The 14,588-nt window shown below is 38.5% G+C and overlaps 3 protein-coding genes across 3 annotated transcripts; 1 reads left to right on the forward strand and 2 right to left on the reverse strand.

Annotated features, from left to right (window-relative positions):
- Positions 1–1,138: 1,138 nt before the first annotated feature.
- On the reverse strand, positions 1,139–3,266 carry LOC137999834 (uncharacterized). The gene has a single exon (XM_068845771.1). The coding sequence runs from the start codon at positions 3,166–3,168 to the stop codon at positions 1,618–1,620; it is 1,551 nt and encodes a 516-aa protein (XP_068701872.1). The 5' UTR covers positions 3,169–3,266; the 3' UTR covers positions 1,139–1,617.
- A 70-nt stretch (positions 3,267–3,336) lies between these two features.
- On the forward strand, positions 3,337–5,405 carry LOC137999835 (A-kinase anchor protein 17A-like). Its single transcript, XM_068845772.1, has one exon. It carries the CDS (start codon positions 3,343–3,345, stop codon positions 4,816–4,818), a length of 1,476 nt encoding a protein of 491 aa, XP_068701873.1. The 5' UTR covers positions 3,337–3,342; the 3' UTR covers positions 4,819–5,405.
- A 2,103-nt stretch (positions 5,406–7,508) lies between these two features.
- Positions 7,509–12,309, reverse strand: LOC137999836 (membrane-associated progesterone receptor component 2-like). The gene is made up of 2 exons (XM_068845773.1): positions 11,975–12,309; positions 7,509–10,506 (listed from the first exon to the last, which is right to left on the reverse strand). Exons 1-2 carry the CDS (start codon positions 12,264–12,266, stop codon positions 10,241–10,243), a joined length of 558 nt encoding a protein of 185 aa, XP_068701874.1. The 5' UTR covers positions 12,267–12,309; the 3' UTR covers positions 7,509–10,240.
- Positions 12,310–14,588: the final 2,279 nt, after the last annotated feature.

Raw genomic sequence — 14,588 nt, forward strand, 5'->3', positions numbered from 1 at the left:
AGCCAAAATGCAGTTTGGCACTTAGCACTTGAAGGTGAGATTCTACAGAATTCTGAAAATCGCAGTAGTAAGAGATGAAATGTACATAATATTTGTTGACAGAGAGATTAAGCTTCACATTTTTGGCATTGAACAACAAATGTGCTGAAATTTGATTTTAGCTTATTCCTTGCCTGTTGCTTTCAGTTATTGAGCAAGTATTTAAAAGAGAGAATTGATCAGAAATCCTGAAAAACGTTCATGGTTTTGTGATGAATAGTAGCCTGCCAATTGACCAATGACTGCAAACTTGATGCTCAATTTCTGATATTCTTGGAGAATAAAGGGGGAAAAATGAAAGAAACTTTATTTATGCGTCTAGTCTTTTAGCACTGGAGCACTAATTTATTGGGGACACTGTAAACTGATCAAATCAAAATCAATTTCAAATTTTACTGCATTTGTTCGTATTGGAGGTCCAAAAAGCTTTAAAGCTCAAAGCAACTCCACGGTCAATAGTAACTTGATTTGAAAATTCAACTCGACGTGATAAAGAAGTACCGTAAAGACTCGCAGATAAGCCGCACTCGCAGATAAGCCGCACCCCGAGTTTAGCAACTCAAATTTTGAAAAAAAAGTTTTTCATGAAAAAAACTCGAAAGAAATCCAAAGTCGAGTCCATGAAGTGTTCTGTCTTCATCCAAGGCAAACTCGGCAACAATGGATCGAAAAATACTTTAAAGTCTTACTCGTAATTTTAGCTCTTTAGTAGAATAAACATCATGTCCACCACTTAGGACATATGATTGATATTATTCTGGTATTTGTTCACAGGTATTTTTCCATTCAAGGCAGTTTTTCCATAGAATTTTGCGCGTACATTTGTTGTTTTCTTGCATGCACTGTCCAAAGCTGTGTAACCAGGCATAATATCGGACGATGGAAGACTGGACACCGAAATTCTCAGCACCTTTCCCAAATGGTCTCGCAGATAAGCCGCACCTACGATTTTGATCGCAAATTTTTGGAAAAAAGGTGCGGCTTATCTGCGAGTCTTTACGGTAACCCAACTTGCACAAATAAACCAGTTAGTTATTTATAAGACCTGGGCCTGGTTGTTCAAAAGCCATTTAACGCTAATCTCACATTTAAAAAAATAACCAAGGAGTTTATTTCTTTACTCCCAAAGGTTGTTCAATGCTGATATTCGGCAAACCTTTACATTAGAGGAAGTCAATCTTGAAAATCAAAACTAAGGTTAAAAGAATTTCAAACTTTCATCAAAATTTGAAAAAATGAAACCAAAGTTTATGCTAATCCTGGATTAAGTTAATCAGCTTTCAAAAAATTGGGCCCTGGTGAAAAATCCAGTGAGTGGTCAGAGTGGGATATGAACTGGGACCAACCTCATGCAAATCCAACCCTCATGCCTGCTGAACCATGTGAACACATCCAAGTGACTATTGCAAAATCAGGGCCCAATCCTGCAGAATTGACTCCAGTAAAACAATGACACAAACTCTCCTTCTCTGTACGCCAAAAATATCCAGCTTGAAACTGTGCAAAAGTTACAAAACATGCATTCTACATGTATATGCAATTTTTGCTCAGAGCCCTTAGCTTTTACGATGTAAATTTCTAAGATATCTGATCTTGTTCGGAACTTTCATCTCCCAGATAGCCCGATGCAATCTCATCTAAATTGCAATTTCCATTTGCCATCTTTACTTTTCCTCTGTCACTGGGTGGTTTTTGAAAACACACAGCTTGTTCTTCAACTTGACTGTCTTTGGCAAGACTTTCTTTAGCCTTTGCAAACTGTTGCTTCTTGTGAAGAAGATCTGTCAGGCAAACCTGGAAGTGAAGCTTAGTTTTCTCAGAGAGCTTAGGCAAGTGATGCTTTACCCACTCCAGGTGCTTCTCAGCTTGTGTGCTGCTTTGTGTATGACCATCTAAGCCTGCAGACATTTGTTGAAGCAGCAAAGATGCCATTCGGATAAAAGAACAACATTGCTTCTCCAGAACATTATCTGTGGTCAGACAATGGTCAAACAGGGCTGCAGCTTGTTGAAATTTATGCATTGCTTCATTGATAAGCTGCAATGCAAACTTGGGCATTTTCTGTGCAAAATTTGTCAATATTAACCCTTCTTGAAAGCAAAGGTCACCAACATCTTCACAGTCTTCCAAGGCCTGCAGCTTTTTTCTCGCTATGGCCAAGCATTCTTCAGCAACTCCAAGGAACCCATCCTTTTGATGAACATGGGACAAATACAAATATGCTCTTCCCACAAGCAAGGTTTTGTTTTTGCATTTGGCTGCAGCATCAACTGCCTGCTTCAAAAGTTGTTTAGATTTCTCAAAATGGTTCTTTCGACAAGCTTCCTGGCTTTGTTCAAGGAAAAGCACCACCCGCAGGTCTTCGTCTTGAAGTGATGCTAGTGTCTGAATCAAATATTTGTCCAGCTCACTAAAATTCAGTTTCTTCCGCAATTCTTTAAACTTACCAACTATAGATTTGTACTCTTGGTTTAAATACAGAGATGGGAAAATCTTGGCAGAATTTATTAAATCATTCCTTTCTGGTTTGGCCGTATTTTGATGCTTTAAGCACGTGGAAATATCAATTTCCTCACTGACAACGATGCCATTACTTTCTTCCAGAAAGTTCCAAAGATGTTTTCTTCCCAAAAAACTTTTCAGGAAAACTAAATCGATCTTTAGAACTATTGTTATACGAAATATTGCTGCCTGGCCAAAGAAACGAAACCAAAATCCCATGCATTTCTTTTGCAAACCCTTCTTGTGCTCTGAAAATGGAGAAAAACAGTAAAAGTCCTCTTTCCCGTTGATTCTGATTAATTCCTTTTCATCTGAAGAACATCGCCTCACGGATAAAACTTGTAAAATGAATCTGAAATACTCGTCGCCATCTTCGTGGTTTTCATAACAAACCGGCCAGCAAAGCTTTCCATCTTGGCTTCTGATCTTTAGATTCACGCAACAATCATTTTTTGGGTCTGGAAACTTCAATCTTGACCGTCGACTCGCCACTGGCTCTGAAGGTTGAGAGGTCACTTCAATGCAGGGTTTAGCAACTTTCAATTGTTCTAACTGCTTTAAAACAGCTGTCTTCGTTCGAAATACATGCGTTGGGGCTTCAGTCGAAGGTCCAGTTTCTAAAGGCATTTGTCTTCCAGCTCTATAAGCTTACGTTTCAGCGAAAAAGAAAACAAAAACAAAAAATTTCAAGACCGCTACAATAGTGAAAACTTCCACCATATTAGCTTGCAATTCCCACAATACAACGGACTCCTCACCAGTCTCTTTCAAAGGCCAGGTTACTAAATTATAGCGATCAAGATGGCGAATCAAGTGTGTGGTGATACATCGGAAGCAACTGAACTTTCTTCCTTGCAACGCTTATATCTCAAACCCGTTGCTAAGCTTGGCGTTCATGTCACTCTTCCAGAAATCAAAGTCGCTGGTGTATCGATCTCAAACTGGGAAGTCATGGAGAAACTGAAATCCATGATAGCTCCGGATCAGTTTGCTGTTTTGAGAGTCGTGGAATCGTCCTTAGAGTTTATTCGCTTTGAGGGTGAAGCGGACACAAAGGCTTTGGTCGCGAAATTTATTTCGAAACTAGATGGAAAATTCATGAAACTTAGTGGCTTCGCGGATCCACTGAAAGTGCGAGCAGCTGAATCGAAGTTGAAATTCCCCACGGCTCATGACTGGAACTCGTTTTTTAGGGAATCTGAAGATTTAGACGAGCGTAACCCAGGTGAAAGACCAGACACTGTCCAGATCAAAGGGCTCCCTTGTAAGTGGTTTGCAGATAGTGATTCTCCTGGCAAACCAAGCGAGGAAGTCTTGATAACTGTTTTTCGTAGGTTTGGTAAAATCCGTTGCGTTGATATACCTATACTAGATCCTTACAGGCAAAGGTTGTCAAAAGGCAACAGCGAATTTCAGACGTTTTATTACGGATCACACTTGCACTTTGACGCCTTTATCCAGTACAGTCAATATCAGGGTTTTTCTAGTGCAATGTCAGCATTAAAGGGGATGAAATTAATGTTCATTTCTGATGAGGGCAGGGCTGCAACTGCTAATATCCAGGTAGATTTTGACAGAACCTGCCATCTCTCTGTAAAGAATATTAAAAGTAGAGATCAAGAACGACAACGGTTAATTGACATTGAACAGGCTGAGGAGGAGAGAAAAATGAGGGAAAAGGAAGAAGAAGAAAGAAGACAAGAGGAAGAACGGCTCGAACAAGACAGGAAAAAAGCTGAAGAACAAAGACTGTTTCAAGAGGCCATTAGAAGAAAGGAGGAGAGAAAGAGAGCTAAAGAAGAGAAGCGAAGACAGAAACATGCAGAGAGGGTCAGAAGGGAGATTGAACGAAGGGAACGGCAAAGACAGTTGGAAAAGGAACGGGAAAGGGAGAGGGCTGAGCAGAAGACGTGTGCAAAGCGTCTTTTGATGGAACTTCTTCAGCGTGCTGCTGCAGCAAAGGAGAAGGAGAATGAAGAACGGAAGAAACTTGAAGAAGAGCAAACGAAAAGAGAACAGGAATTAGAGATGTTGAGACAAATGGAGGAAAAGAAAAGGAAACTTGAAGAGGAACAAAGGAGATGGGAGGACGAGCAAAGAAGAAAGAAAGAAAAGCTAGAAGAACAAGAAAGAGAACTAAGAGATAAACTTATCCAAAATTTGAAAAAAATGGAGCAAAGGAGGGATGAACTGAAAAAACAACTACTGCAGAGGCAGATAGCCAGCAACATGGCGAAACTAAATTCTTTTTTGTCTACTGAACACACAGGAAAATAAATGGGAAAGTTTTCTTTAAAATGTTGCAGGTCATGCACGCAAGTTAGAAAAATAAAGAAATAATGAACTAAAAAAAAAAATGTTTGATTATAAAGTGCATTCTGCCCACCATGACCACAAGATCTCCAGGAAAAACAGTTTGTTTTGAGGCATTTCCGTTATTTTTCTGTCGTGTAACTGTTTGAAGCAGGATCCTTGGTTAAGACCCAACCAAAACCTTCAAGAAAATGTTACCAAAACTACTAATGATTACCTTCGTTGAAAAAGCTTGGCACATAGCATTAAAGTGCTACTATGACAAAATTCGCATCATTCCTATCTAAGTCATTTAAAGACACAAACATGTAGTCTGTACGTGAAGAAGAAAGCTGTTTACTATTTTCAAATCTCTTTTTGTTCCAGAGACATTCAAGTTTTCAAAATATGCAAATTAGCTAGGTGATGATGTCATAAACTCAACCGAATTATGATCAAATATGATTGAAAAAGATATCCCAGCCACTTTGCATCAGAAATGCATGATTCTTTGCAGTAAGATTCTAGAAGATGTGCTCCACATACCAGTTTTGTTACCATACTGGGTTCCAGACCTCCCTGATATTAATTAAAGGCTTTGGTGGCCACCTTTGGCATTCTATTTTGATATTTGCCAATGGTGCCTCATCTGCATGGTCCTGCAAGCATATAAATACGTGAGGTCAAGTTTGTTGCCTTGCTAAATGTTTTTCTAGCTTATGATCACCAAAAATATTGAATCAGGTTGAAGGGGACTGGAAAAGAGTGAGTTGCCATGGGAACCAATTTCTTTACAGCCGAAGGTGTGTTGCCTGTATAACTATTAGCCCACCAAGTTTTAATGGTCTCTACCTCAAATTGACCGAGATAGCTCTATTTATATACTTGATTTTATATTGTGTTGAGTGAATGACATCATCAGTAATCTCATTTGCATATTTTACACATTTTTCAAACTTAAATATCTCCGGAACCAATTCAGATATTTCAAACGGTAAACAGCGTTTTTTATCTTTCCTGGAATTCTATATCATAAACATAAAAATTCAAGGGATAAAAATTTGATCATAGTAGCAATTTAACCCATTGACGTCCAAACCGGCCAGACTTAGTATTTTACTCTGTCTAGCGCCAGAGTATTTTACTCTGTCCAATGCCAGACGATTTTACTTGTCAATGGGGTACCCATGGGAGTCAATGGGTTAATCACTCACTGAAAAACTATGTCCCCGTTAACCCACTGACGTCCAAACCGGCCGAAACCGGCCAGACTGTCTAACACCAGACGATTTTGCCAGCCAATGGGGAACCTCTGGGAGTCAATGGGTTAACCCCCCCCCCCCCAAATAATTTTGGAGTTTAATTGGCTGTCAAACCAACTACAGAATCAGAGTGGTTTCTAACGAGTGGCTATTTAACCAAGCCAATGATAATTATTATTATTTTCAAATCATGCAAAATGCTTACTTAGAGGAATCTTTGAAGCAACATTTTTAATGAAGACCAGCCATCACTTCAACGCTCCATGTTTAAGTACTCCTTGTCCCTTTTGCATCCATTTTGATGAAAGACATGTAAAACCCTTAGATAAGTCAAAGACATTGACCAGCATTAAATTTTGTTTATCTACAAATTTAATATTGAACTGTGTCCTCCTCTTGAGACTGGGAACAATAATAACTATTGTTATTAGAGTGGTTTTCAATTGAGTGTCGAAAGTAATTAGATAATTACTTTGTTTTATGATTACTTCACTCAGTGATTGGTTCAAAGTTCTCGCGCCACTTTTTCAACCAATCAGAAGTGAAACCAAAACCAATTGAAGCTCGCGCGTGCACATTTTCCCGCGCTTTGTGTCGGCTACGTGTAATTACTTCGAGTTTTGATTGGTTTACCGGATTGTCTCCGTCCTTTTTGACTGGCCAAAGTAATTACTTTGGTTTTGGTTTTACGACACTCAAGTGAAAATTGCTCTAAATAACTGGTGTGGAATAGAGCTTGTCCCTGTTTTCAATATACTAATGTTCGACAGCATTCCACTTGTACAGTCGACATGATACATGATACACAGCTCAACAATATTGTTGAACAAGAACTACAATACTTTGTTCATAAAATAAATGCCAAATTGTGTGTCACCGGCTTCAATAATGGAAATGATCTGCAGTTTGGGAATTTTGTTTTCACAAAAGACAAAATATTTCGAAAATGTGTCACAGTATTATGGTCTCCTGGGAACAGAATAAAGTGTCCCTAGGATAACCTCTTGAGGATTTTGGGCACATTCTGTTCTTGCCTCACAACTCAGTGATTTGAGCCAAGGGAAGAGACATTCAACAGAACACAGCACTGGATTAAAGAAGATGAAAGAAATGAATAGTTTGAATTGCCCATGGCAAACATCAAATGAATTAATTTTAATTGCAGACCTTAATATTCTTATATTTTTATCCGGTTTAGAGTTAATCTTTCCAAGGAAGAGAGGTTTTCCCTGAGGTTGCTAATTAATAAATCCATTGGATAGTGATGCATCCAAAAGAAATTTCTATCCACTTGTCAACCAACTGGCCACACAATGATAATAAGCAGACAGGGTTTGTTTCAAAGATGCCATAGAAACAAATGGAAATCAGAATGTATATATTATAGTGTGCTCAATTTGGATGAAGCCACTGTACTACACTGCATGCATATCTTTATTAAAATTGTCAGGTGTCATTCAACCTCTGTCGCTCACATGTTGAATCCTAATCCACTTAAAAGAACAATGTTTGAACCAGCCAACTACCTTTGCCTGTACAATTTGTGACCGCTTTTGCAGCTCAAAAGTTTATATAGCATTTTCATGTGATGTCAAGATGGCCATGTTGTTCTCCAAAAGCACATAAGGAAACTACATTCCTCCCAAATTTATTTCCCAGAAATCTATCCCTTGCATTTTCTATTTTTGGTAAAAGACATGGCCACTGATAAATGTATGAAAGTGCTATACAGGTAGGCTATATACAACAATAATTAAATACAGTAACATGATAACAATGATTTCTTGGCTTGAGTAAAATGCCTCAGTGATGCTATATAGAATTACTATATTATCTCTTTTACAGATAATGTACATAAAATAAACCATTAACTCTGCACAAGAATAATGTATATTATGATAATTGCCACATGCTTCACTATTGGCGGTGATTATTTTTTCATATTACTGCTTGTTTTGTCATATTGTTGCCAAACTTTGAGCATTAAACAGCGCCTAACTCCAAGACACAATATTATTATTGAAGGTTTGCATCTGATGTCACGTCAGCCATGTTGGTGTCCGGAACAATGCGTTGTTATGTCTTTTGGGAATTTGGCTATAATTATTATGCAAAATTTGTGGCGCCATTTTCTATTGTTCTGCACACCAACATGGCCGTCTCATCACGTGGAAGCAAACCAAGAATTGCAGTTATTTGTACACAATGATTTGACCTCATGACCACAACAAAAAAGTCAAAACAAGTTTGAAAAAAGACTTTTGCGGTAAGACCATCTAGACAATGAAAGATTTTGTGGACAAGTTGCGAAAGAAACTTATGCTGTGCCAAAGTGTGAGTCAAACACTTAACTGGCCTTGGTAAAAAAACTTGGCAAGCCTTTACAATAGAAAATTTGAATTCACTTCATAGCTGTTTATGGTTCCAGGGTGTACAGGTGATGCCTTGGTGACATTCATTTTTAATTAGTTGTGGTTGAAACAGCATGGTCCCTTCAACAAACAGAACACAACCTTGAGGCAGTTTCTTCAAGGATAATTTGTATTATTACTACAATGTTTTACTTACTGCGATTTTTATAATTCTGTAGAATCTCACCATCAAGCACAAAACACCAAACTGCATTTTGGCTTCCATCAATCAAATTTCCAAACATAGCTGGGAAGATTGACTCTGCCTCCGGAAAGTGAATTACAGTTTTTGCTTAGTTCACAGCTTGAATACCATTATGACATCTTTTTAGAGGTTCTTCAGTAAAAGGATTTGTGCAGATTCCATCGCTTTCCACTGGTGTCAAGTTCAAATGTACCATGGAAACCAAAGATGCTGATTGGTAGGTTATGTCACATATCAATGATTTTGGCATCCATGGTTTCGGGTCACCTTTTGGCATGGCGTCAAAAGTTTGAATGATGGAAGCCAAAACGCAGTTTGGCCATTGGTGCTTGAAGATGAGATTACGGAGAATTATTAAAATCGCAGTAACTGGATAAAGGTTATCCAAAAAATGATAATTTGAAAAGGGAATGGTTTTGCTGAATGTTTTAAATACTTTAGGACTTTGCAATGGGTCTGTGGCCAAAATACCATGTTCCAACACAAAATTTCATTTAATCAGTTATCGGGAGCAGATTAAACAAAACTACACTATTCATTTACCTATAAAAATTGCGATAAGACATTCTTCCAAAAATTTAAAAAGCTAAAAACTGCTACCCTGCAAGCAGAGTCTCCTTTTACCTTCATCGGCAAGAGAAGGAAATACAAATGGAGGCGCTGCTTGCTGGGTACTTCTGGTATACCTTTTCCAATGTGTTACAGGATACAAAACTTTGGCAATCGCGAAACATCACACTGAAGTACACCACAGAAGTGATATAAATATCACTATATAAATATCAATATAGCCAATTCAAGATTCTGACAAAGTGACTATAAAGCAAGATTGATTGTTTACTGTTTGAAATGCTTTTCATCATGAAACTCAAACCTAATTTGAATGTCCACACAGACTCCATACATGCAAAACTTTTCGTTTAGCTTATAATTATTAATATTTTCCTTTTTTCACCTATTGTTCATCTTAGTATTAATTTATGGCTCCTAGTTTTCTGACTTGACAGTGACTTTATGGTCACATCAAAATGTTGTCGACTTTTTATTCAGGTTTAAGGTTTACGAAATGTTTTTCAAGAATGTCGTATTGCAATTTGATATAGTTTAATGTTCCCAAGTCACTCCTTTGTATACACGTTACTCCTAGTCCAAAATGAAGGGGCACATTGAATGGTTTGAATATTCCTATTCTAAACAGTCTTGAAAGAATGTTTCCTTAGTTACCTCAGTCTAATTTTCATTTAACACTGACATCCAGAAACCTATAAACATTTTCTTTAGCAAAAAAATCACTAGAGAAAAAAATGCATGCAAGAAAATTTAGACTTTAAGAATTCAACTGAAAAGAGGTCATTCTAAATCAAAAGCTCATTGTTATACTAATGATGAAAAGGCAACCTTCTGTCTGTCTGTCTGTCATATTTCACTTAAACTCCAGACTAGAACTTGTTTGCTGATATTCCCTCTTCAGGTGCTCCTCATTCTAAGTTCATTATGGGTGTTATGTTTCCTCAACATAATTCCTTCCATTATTGCTCTTTCTTTTCTCCTTTTCCATCTTCCTCTTCAGTTTCAGATTCGTCATATGCTTGATGTTTCTCATCAGGTTTTAGAAGTCTTCCTACCATGTCGTATTTCTCCATAAACTGTGTTTCCCATTCGCGCAGTGAATCCATCTGCATACTATTCAAGTCGGACAAATCATCACATTCAGCCTTAACAGCATCAGGTCCAACAGAAAATGTTGCAAGACCTCTGCTTGCATCATGTCCCGCAAAGACACTGTAAGGTCCTCCTATAAAAGAAAGTGCTGCCCAGTTAAGTAAAGAATGGAGCAGCAATCAGATAAGTGCTGAAAGGCTAAAATAAAATTTTTACTTAGGCCAATCACAACAAATGCTGACAACAACAACAACAACAACAACAACAACAACATCAATAATAATAATAATAATAATAATAATAATAATAATAAATAATGAAAAACCAACACTTGATTTGTTCTAATTTCAGTTGATTTTTAGTCTCCACAATGAGTAGAGCACTTGCACTTGGCTAAGAAACCTTGAGACTTAACCCATTGACTCCCAGGGGTTCCCCATTGACGAGTAAAATCGTCTGGCGTTAGACAGAGCAAAATACTAAGTCTGGCCGGTTTAGGCCGTCAAAGGGTTAATGGTGATTAATTAATTAAATCACTTTCTGAAAGCTCAGGAAAGCAAACTGCCATTTTCACACAAGAGGTGCAGCAGTTCCTCAGGAATGAACATTTATTTGTAGGCAGTTATTTGCAGTGGTGCACGTATTTCACATGGTGGGTTCTCAGCCATTGAAAAGGAAGGAAAAATACATGGAATGATAATGTTTTTTATACACTTTGAAAAGACGGAACAAGAGGTCAAAGTTTGATCCATGACCGAGCAATGAAGGAGAATGGGTTAATACCAGGTTTGACTGGATCGTTGTTTTCAAAGAACTATCACAATGCCAACAATCCATGACGTACAACCAGCATTAACCCATTGACTCCTGGGAGTGAGACCTTTACAGATTTTATACTCTGTCTAACGCCAGACGATTTTACTCATCAACTGTCAGAGCACAGCGGCTCTCTGTACATGTAAAATTTGTTGACGGAATTAAGAGACAGTTTTTGAATTTTCCTAAAATGCGTATTATTCGCGATCAAGAAAATTGATCGCAGGAACAAGAAAGATAACCACTAAAGTGGAGGAAAAGAGTTTTTATAAAACTCGGATTTGGTGAGGCAACGATGCGTGAAAGTGCAACGATTTTAATTTAAATGAGTAAGCTTGACTCAATTAATTAAGGTTGAGTTTAATGAATGAAAAAGAAAACAATGAAATGGCCCACGTTGCAAGTCATTGCGCTAAAATGAAGTTAAACCGTTTGAAAAGGGCCTGCATTGTTCGAATTTTCAAAGATTTTCAGATGCGCTTTGGTAAAATCGCGCTTGTTTGTTTATGTTAATTTTTCCAAAAAACGACGTTCAAGGTATCGCCACACATTTACTTGCCAGTCAACGATTTCTACAAGTTTAAATCTAAACGAAGGTGTGACCAGCGATCAAAGCCATTTCCAATGAAAACGATGAAACACAAATCTCGCAGACCACCGAACCATCAAAACAATCTGTCGACGCGAGTTTGAATTTGAAGAAGACATCGACATGAAACCAACATCATTTACGACGCTCACCTTTCGACCAACGAATCTATGGAAGAATTGAATCATTAACTTACCAGGACCATAGAAGTCTTTTCCACGGGTGACATCAAACACCTTGAAGTTTACAGCAAGGAGAACTCGCTTTTGCTTAACGCCATCGTATTCTAGCAACTCTTGGGGAGTGAAGTCGCGTTTCTTCATGGGCTCAAGCGGCTTTTCTCGGGGCGGGGGAGGCGGTTTGCGAAATCTGGACTGCACAAGCTTCCGAATAAAAATTACGATAACAAGGAGCCCAATGATTTGCACAGGGGAAGAAAGAGATTTAATAAAGTTTACGATCTCAGACACAGCCGATTCGAGGCCCATCTTGAGCAAAAAGACTTCATGGGGCCGCGTCAGTTTAAAGACCGCACTGACTTGTGGGTACTCTAGGTCACATGCTTCTTAGCGTGACAAACTGCAAAAAGTTCAAGTACGACCTTTGTGCACTGCAGTCAAAAAGCGGAATCATCGAATGATAAACCTTTTATTCTCACACCTTCGAAAGTAGATATACGAAACCCGAAACTTTGATATTCAGAAAAAAAAACCTTTGTTCTTATCCTTGATTGAAATTCCCATCCCAGCAGTTAACCATTCAATTACCTGTTGTTCTTTTCTTCTTTTAACACGTGCTCAAGTCAACATGAAAAACACATTATTTATCATGAAAGGCTATTAGGGAATTGAAGAGGCTTTTTTTTACGTTTTCAAGAGGACTCTTAAAGCGCAAAGGCCAAGGGTCGGAAGCGATCTTGATGGGTTTCCAGAGAAAATGCAATGTCAATTGAGAAAAATTGAAATGCAAAGCAAATCTTTAATATTGCCATGTGAAAGCGCTATTCTGGTGCTCCAGAGCAAATTTGTTTTGAACTGAGTTGGAAACACCGACGTGGTTTTGTGTGACACCGGAATTTGCAACTCCCAAAACCATACTGATACGTCAGTTTTCAAACTCTCCGTTTTCATCGCGGTGAAAACGAGGAAAAAAATGTTTCTGACCACTATTAATTTGCCCAATCCGCTCTAAAACGATTATACAGCTATTTTCGAAATTCTCTCACTTTTTTTAGTCTTTAAATATCATCGCTTTCTCAAGAGTCTATTGTTACCTATCCACTCTAATTCGTTTTCAAAACGCCCCAACGTCTTCGCTTTTAAGCTGGAGCGTTTTCAAGAGAGAGTACCCCTGTTTTGAAACCGGTTTCAAACGTCTTCGTTTTCACACATTCATAGCCTGCGTACCTTGTTACTTGTGGTAGTAGGGAGCTTTAGCAACGACGACGGTAACTGCAACGAGTACGTCATCTCGAAACTTAAATTCTCATTATTTTAATCACTTCACTTCACTATTCCAAGTTTTTTAATATGATAAAGGTGTAGCAGTTCCTCAGGAATGAAATCATTATGAGCGGCGCTTAATTTAGGGGAGAAAATTAAAATTTATCCTCAACTGGTGACGTTCTTCATGAAACCTCAAATTTCTATTTCACGTTGTTAGAGAGCTTTAGCAAAGACAACGGCGTTGGCAACGAGAACGTCACAAATTTGCATATTTAGTGGGCAAAAACAATGGCATAGCACGCCCTGCACGTGCGTTTGTCACTTTTGTTGATTCCTTTGCCGTTGTCAGCAAACCAACAACGTGGAATAGAAATTTGAGGTTTTATGAAGAACTTTACCAGTTGAGGATAAATTTTAATTAAGCGCCGCTCATAATTAAGCTCATAATTAAGCGCCGCTCATAATGATTTCATTCCTGAGGAACTGCTACACCTTTACTGCCTTTATCATATTAAAAAACTTGGAATAGTCATGAAGTGATTAAAATAATGAGAATTTAAGTTTTGAGATGACGTTCTCGTTGCCAACGCCGTTGTCTTTGCTAAAGCTCTCTATTGTTCGCAAGGAGAATGGGATCTGGGCGCTGTGAAATCATGCAGGCGCGCGGCATTTGCCTCTCGCGCCAACAAACCTCCAGCTACGCAGGCTAAGACAATCATCGCTTCTCTACTTTAAAGAATTCTGAGAATTGTGAACGTAGCTCACCTTTTCCCAAGCAGGAGTTGCATCAAACTAAGGGCGCGTTCTTTTGGTGCTATTCCGGAATAGGAATACACGGAATAGACGGTATTTGTGTTCCTCGGGACCTATTCCGTTTCGGAATGAACGGAATAGTCATGCTGCTTCCGATAGCAGAATAAACGGAATGACCGGAATATGGCTCACTCCGATAGGCAGAATATGCGTTCTTTTGGGAAAGTTTTGGCGGGAAATGATACGCGGCCGGCTGGTCGCCCGTCGGTGGCTTGAAAATTGTGAAAATTTGAATGGAATAGCGATGAAAAATGTCTGCCATCGATGTGGGTGTGCTGGCCTCTAGTCTCTTCTGTTTCTTTACCGGTGCTAGAACAAGAAGAGCTGTCAGTTTGTGTTAATAAAAAAGTGCCTTTGCATGGTCAAAAGAAGTGACGTTGGCATCAATTGGTGTGTGCAAAAACTTCATTTAATTCGACATCAAGAAGAAGAGCACACGGGAACACATTTGCACTACGCAAAACACTCATAAGTACAAAAAATTCCTCGTCATATTCCCCCTTAAGGTTTTTAGCAAATGAAGCAAACCGAAAACTCCAGAAATCCTTCAAA

The sequence above is a fragment of the Montipora foliosa genome, chromosome 4 (assembly GCF_036669935.1).
Source record: "Montipora foliosa isolate CH-2021 chromosome 4, ASM3666993v2, whole genome shotgun sequence".
Classification (NCBI taxonomy): Eukaryota; Metazoa; Cnidaria; class Anthozoa; order Scleractinia; family Acroporidae; genus Montipora; species Montipora foliosa.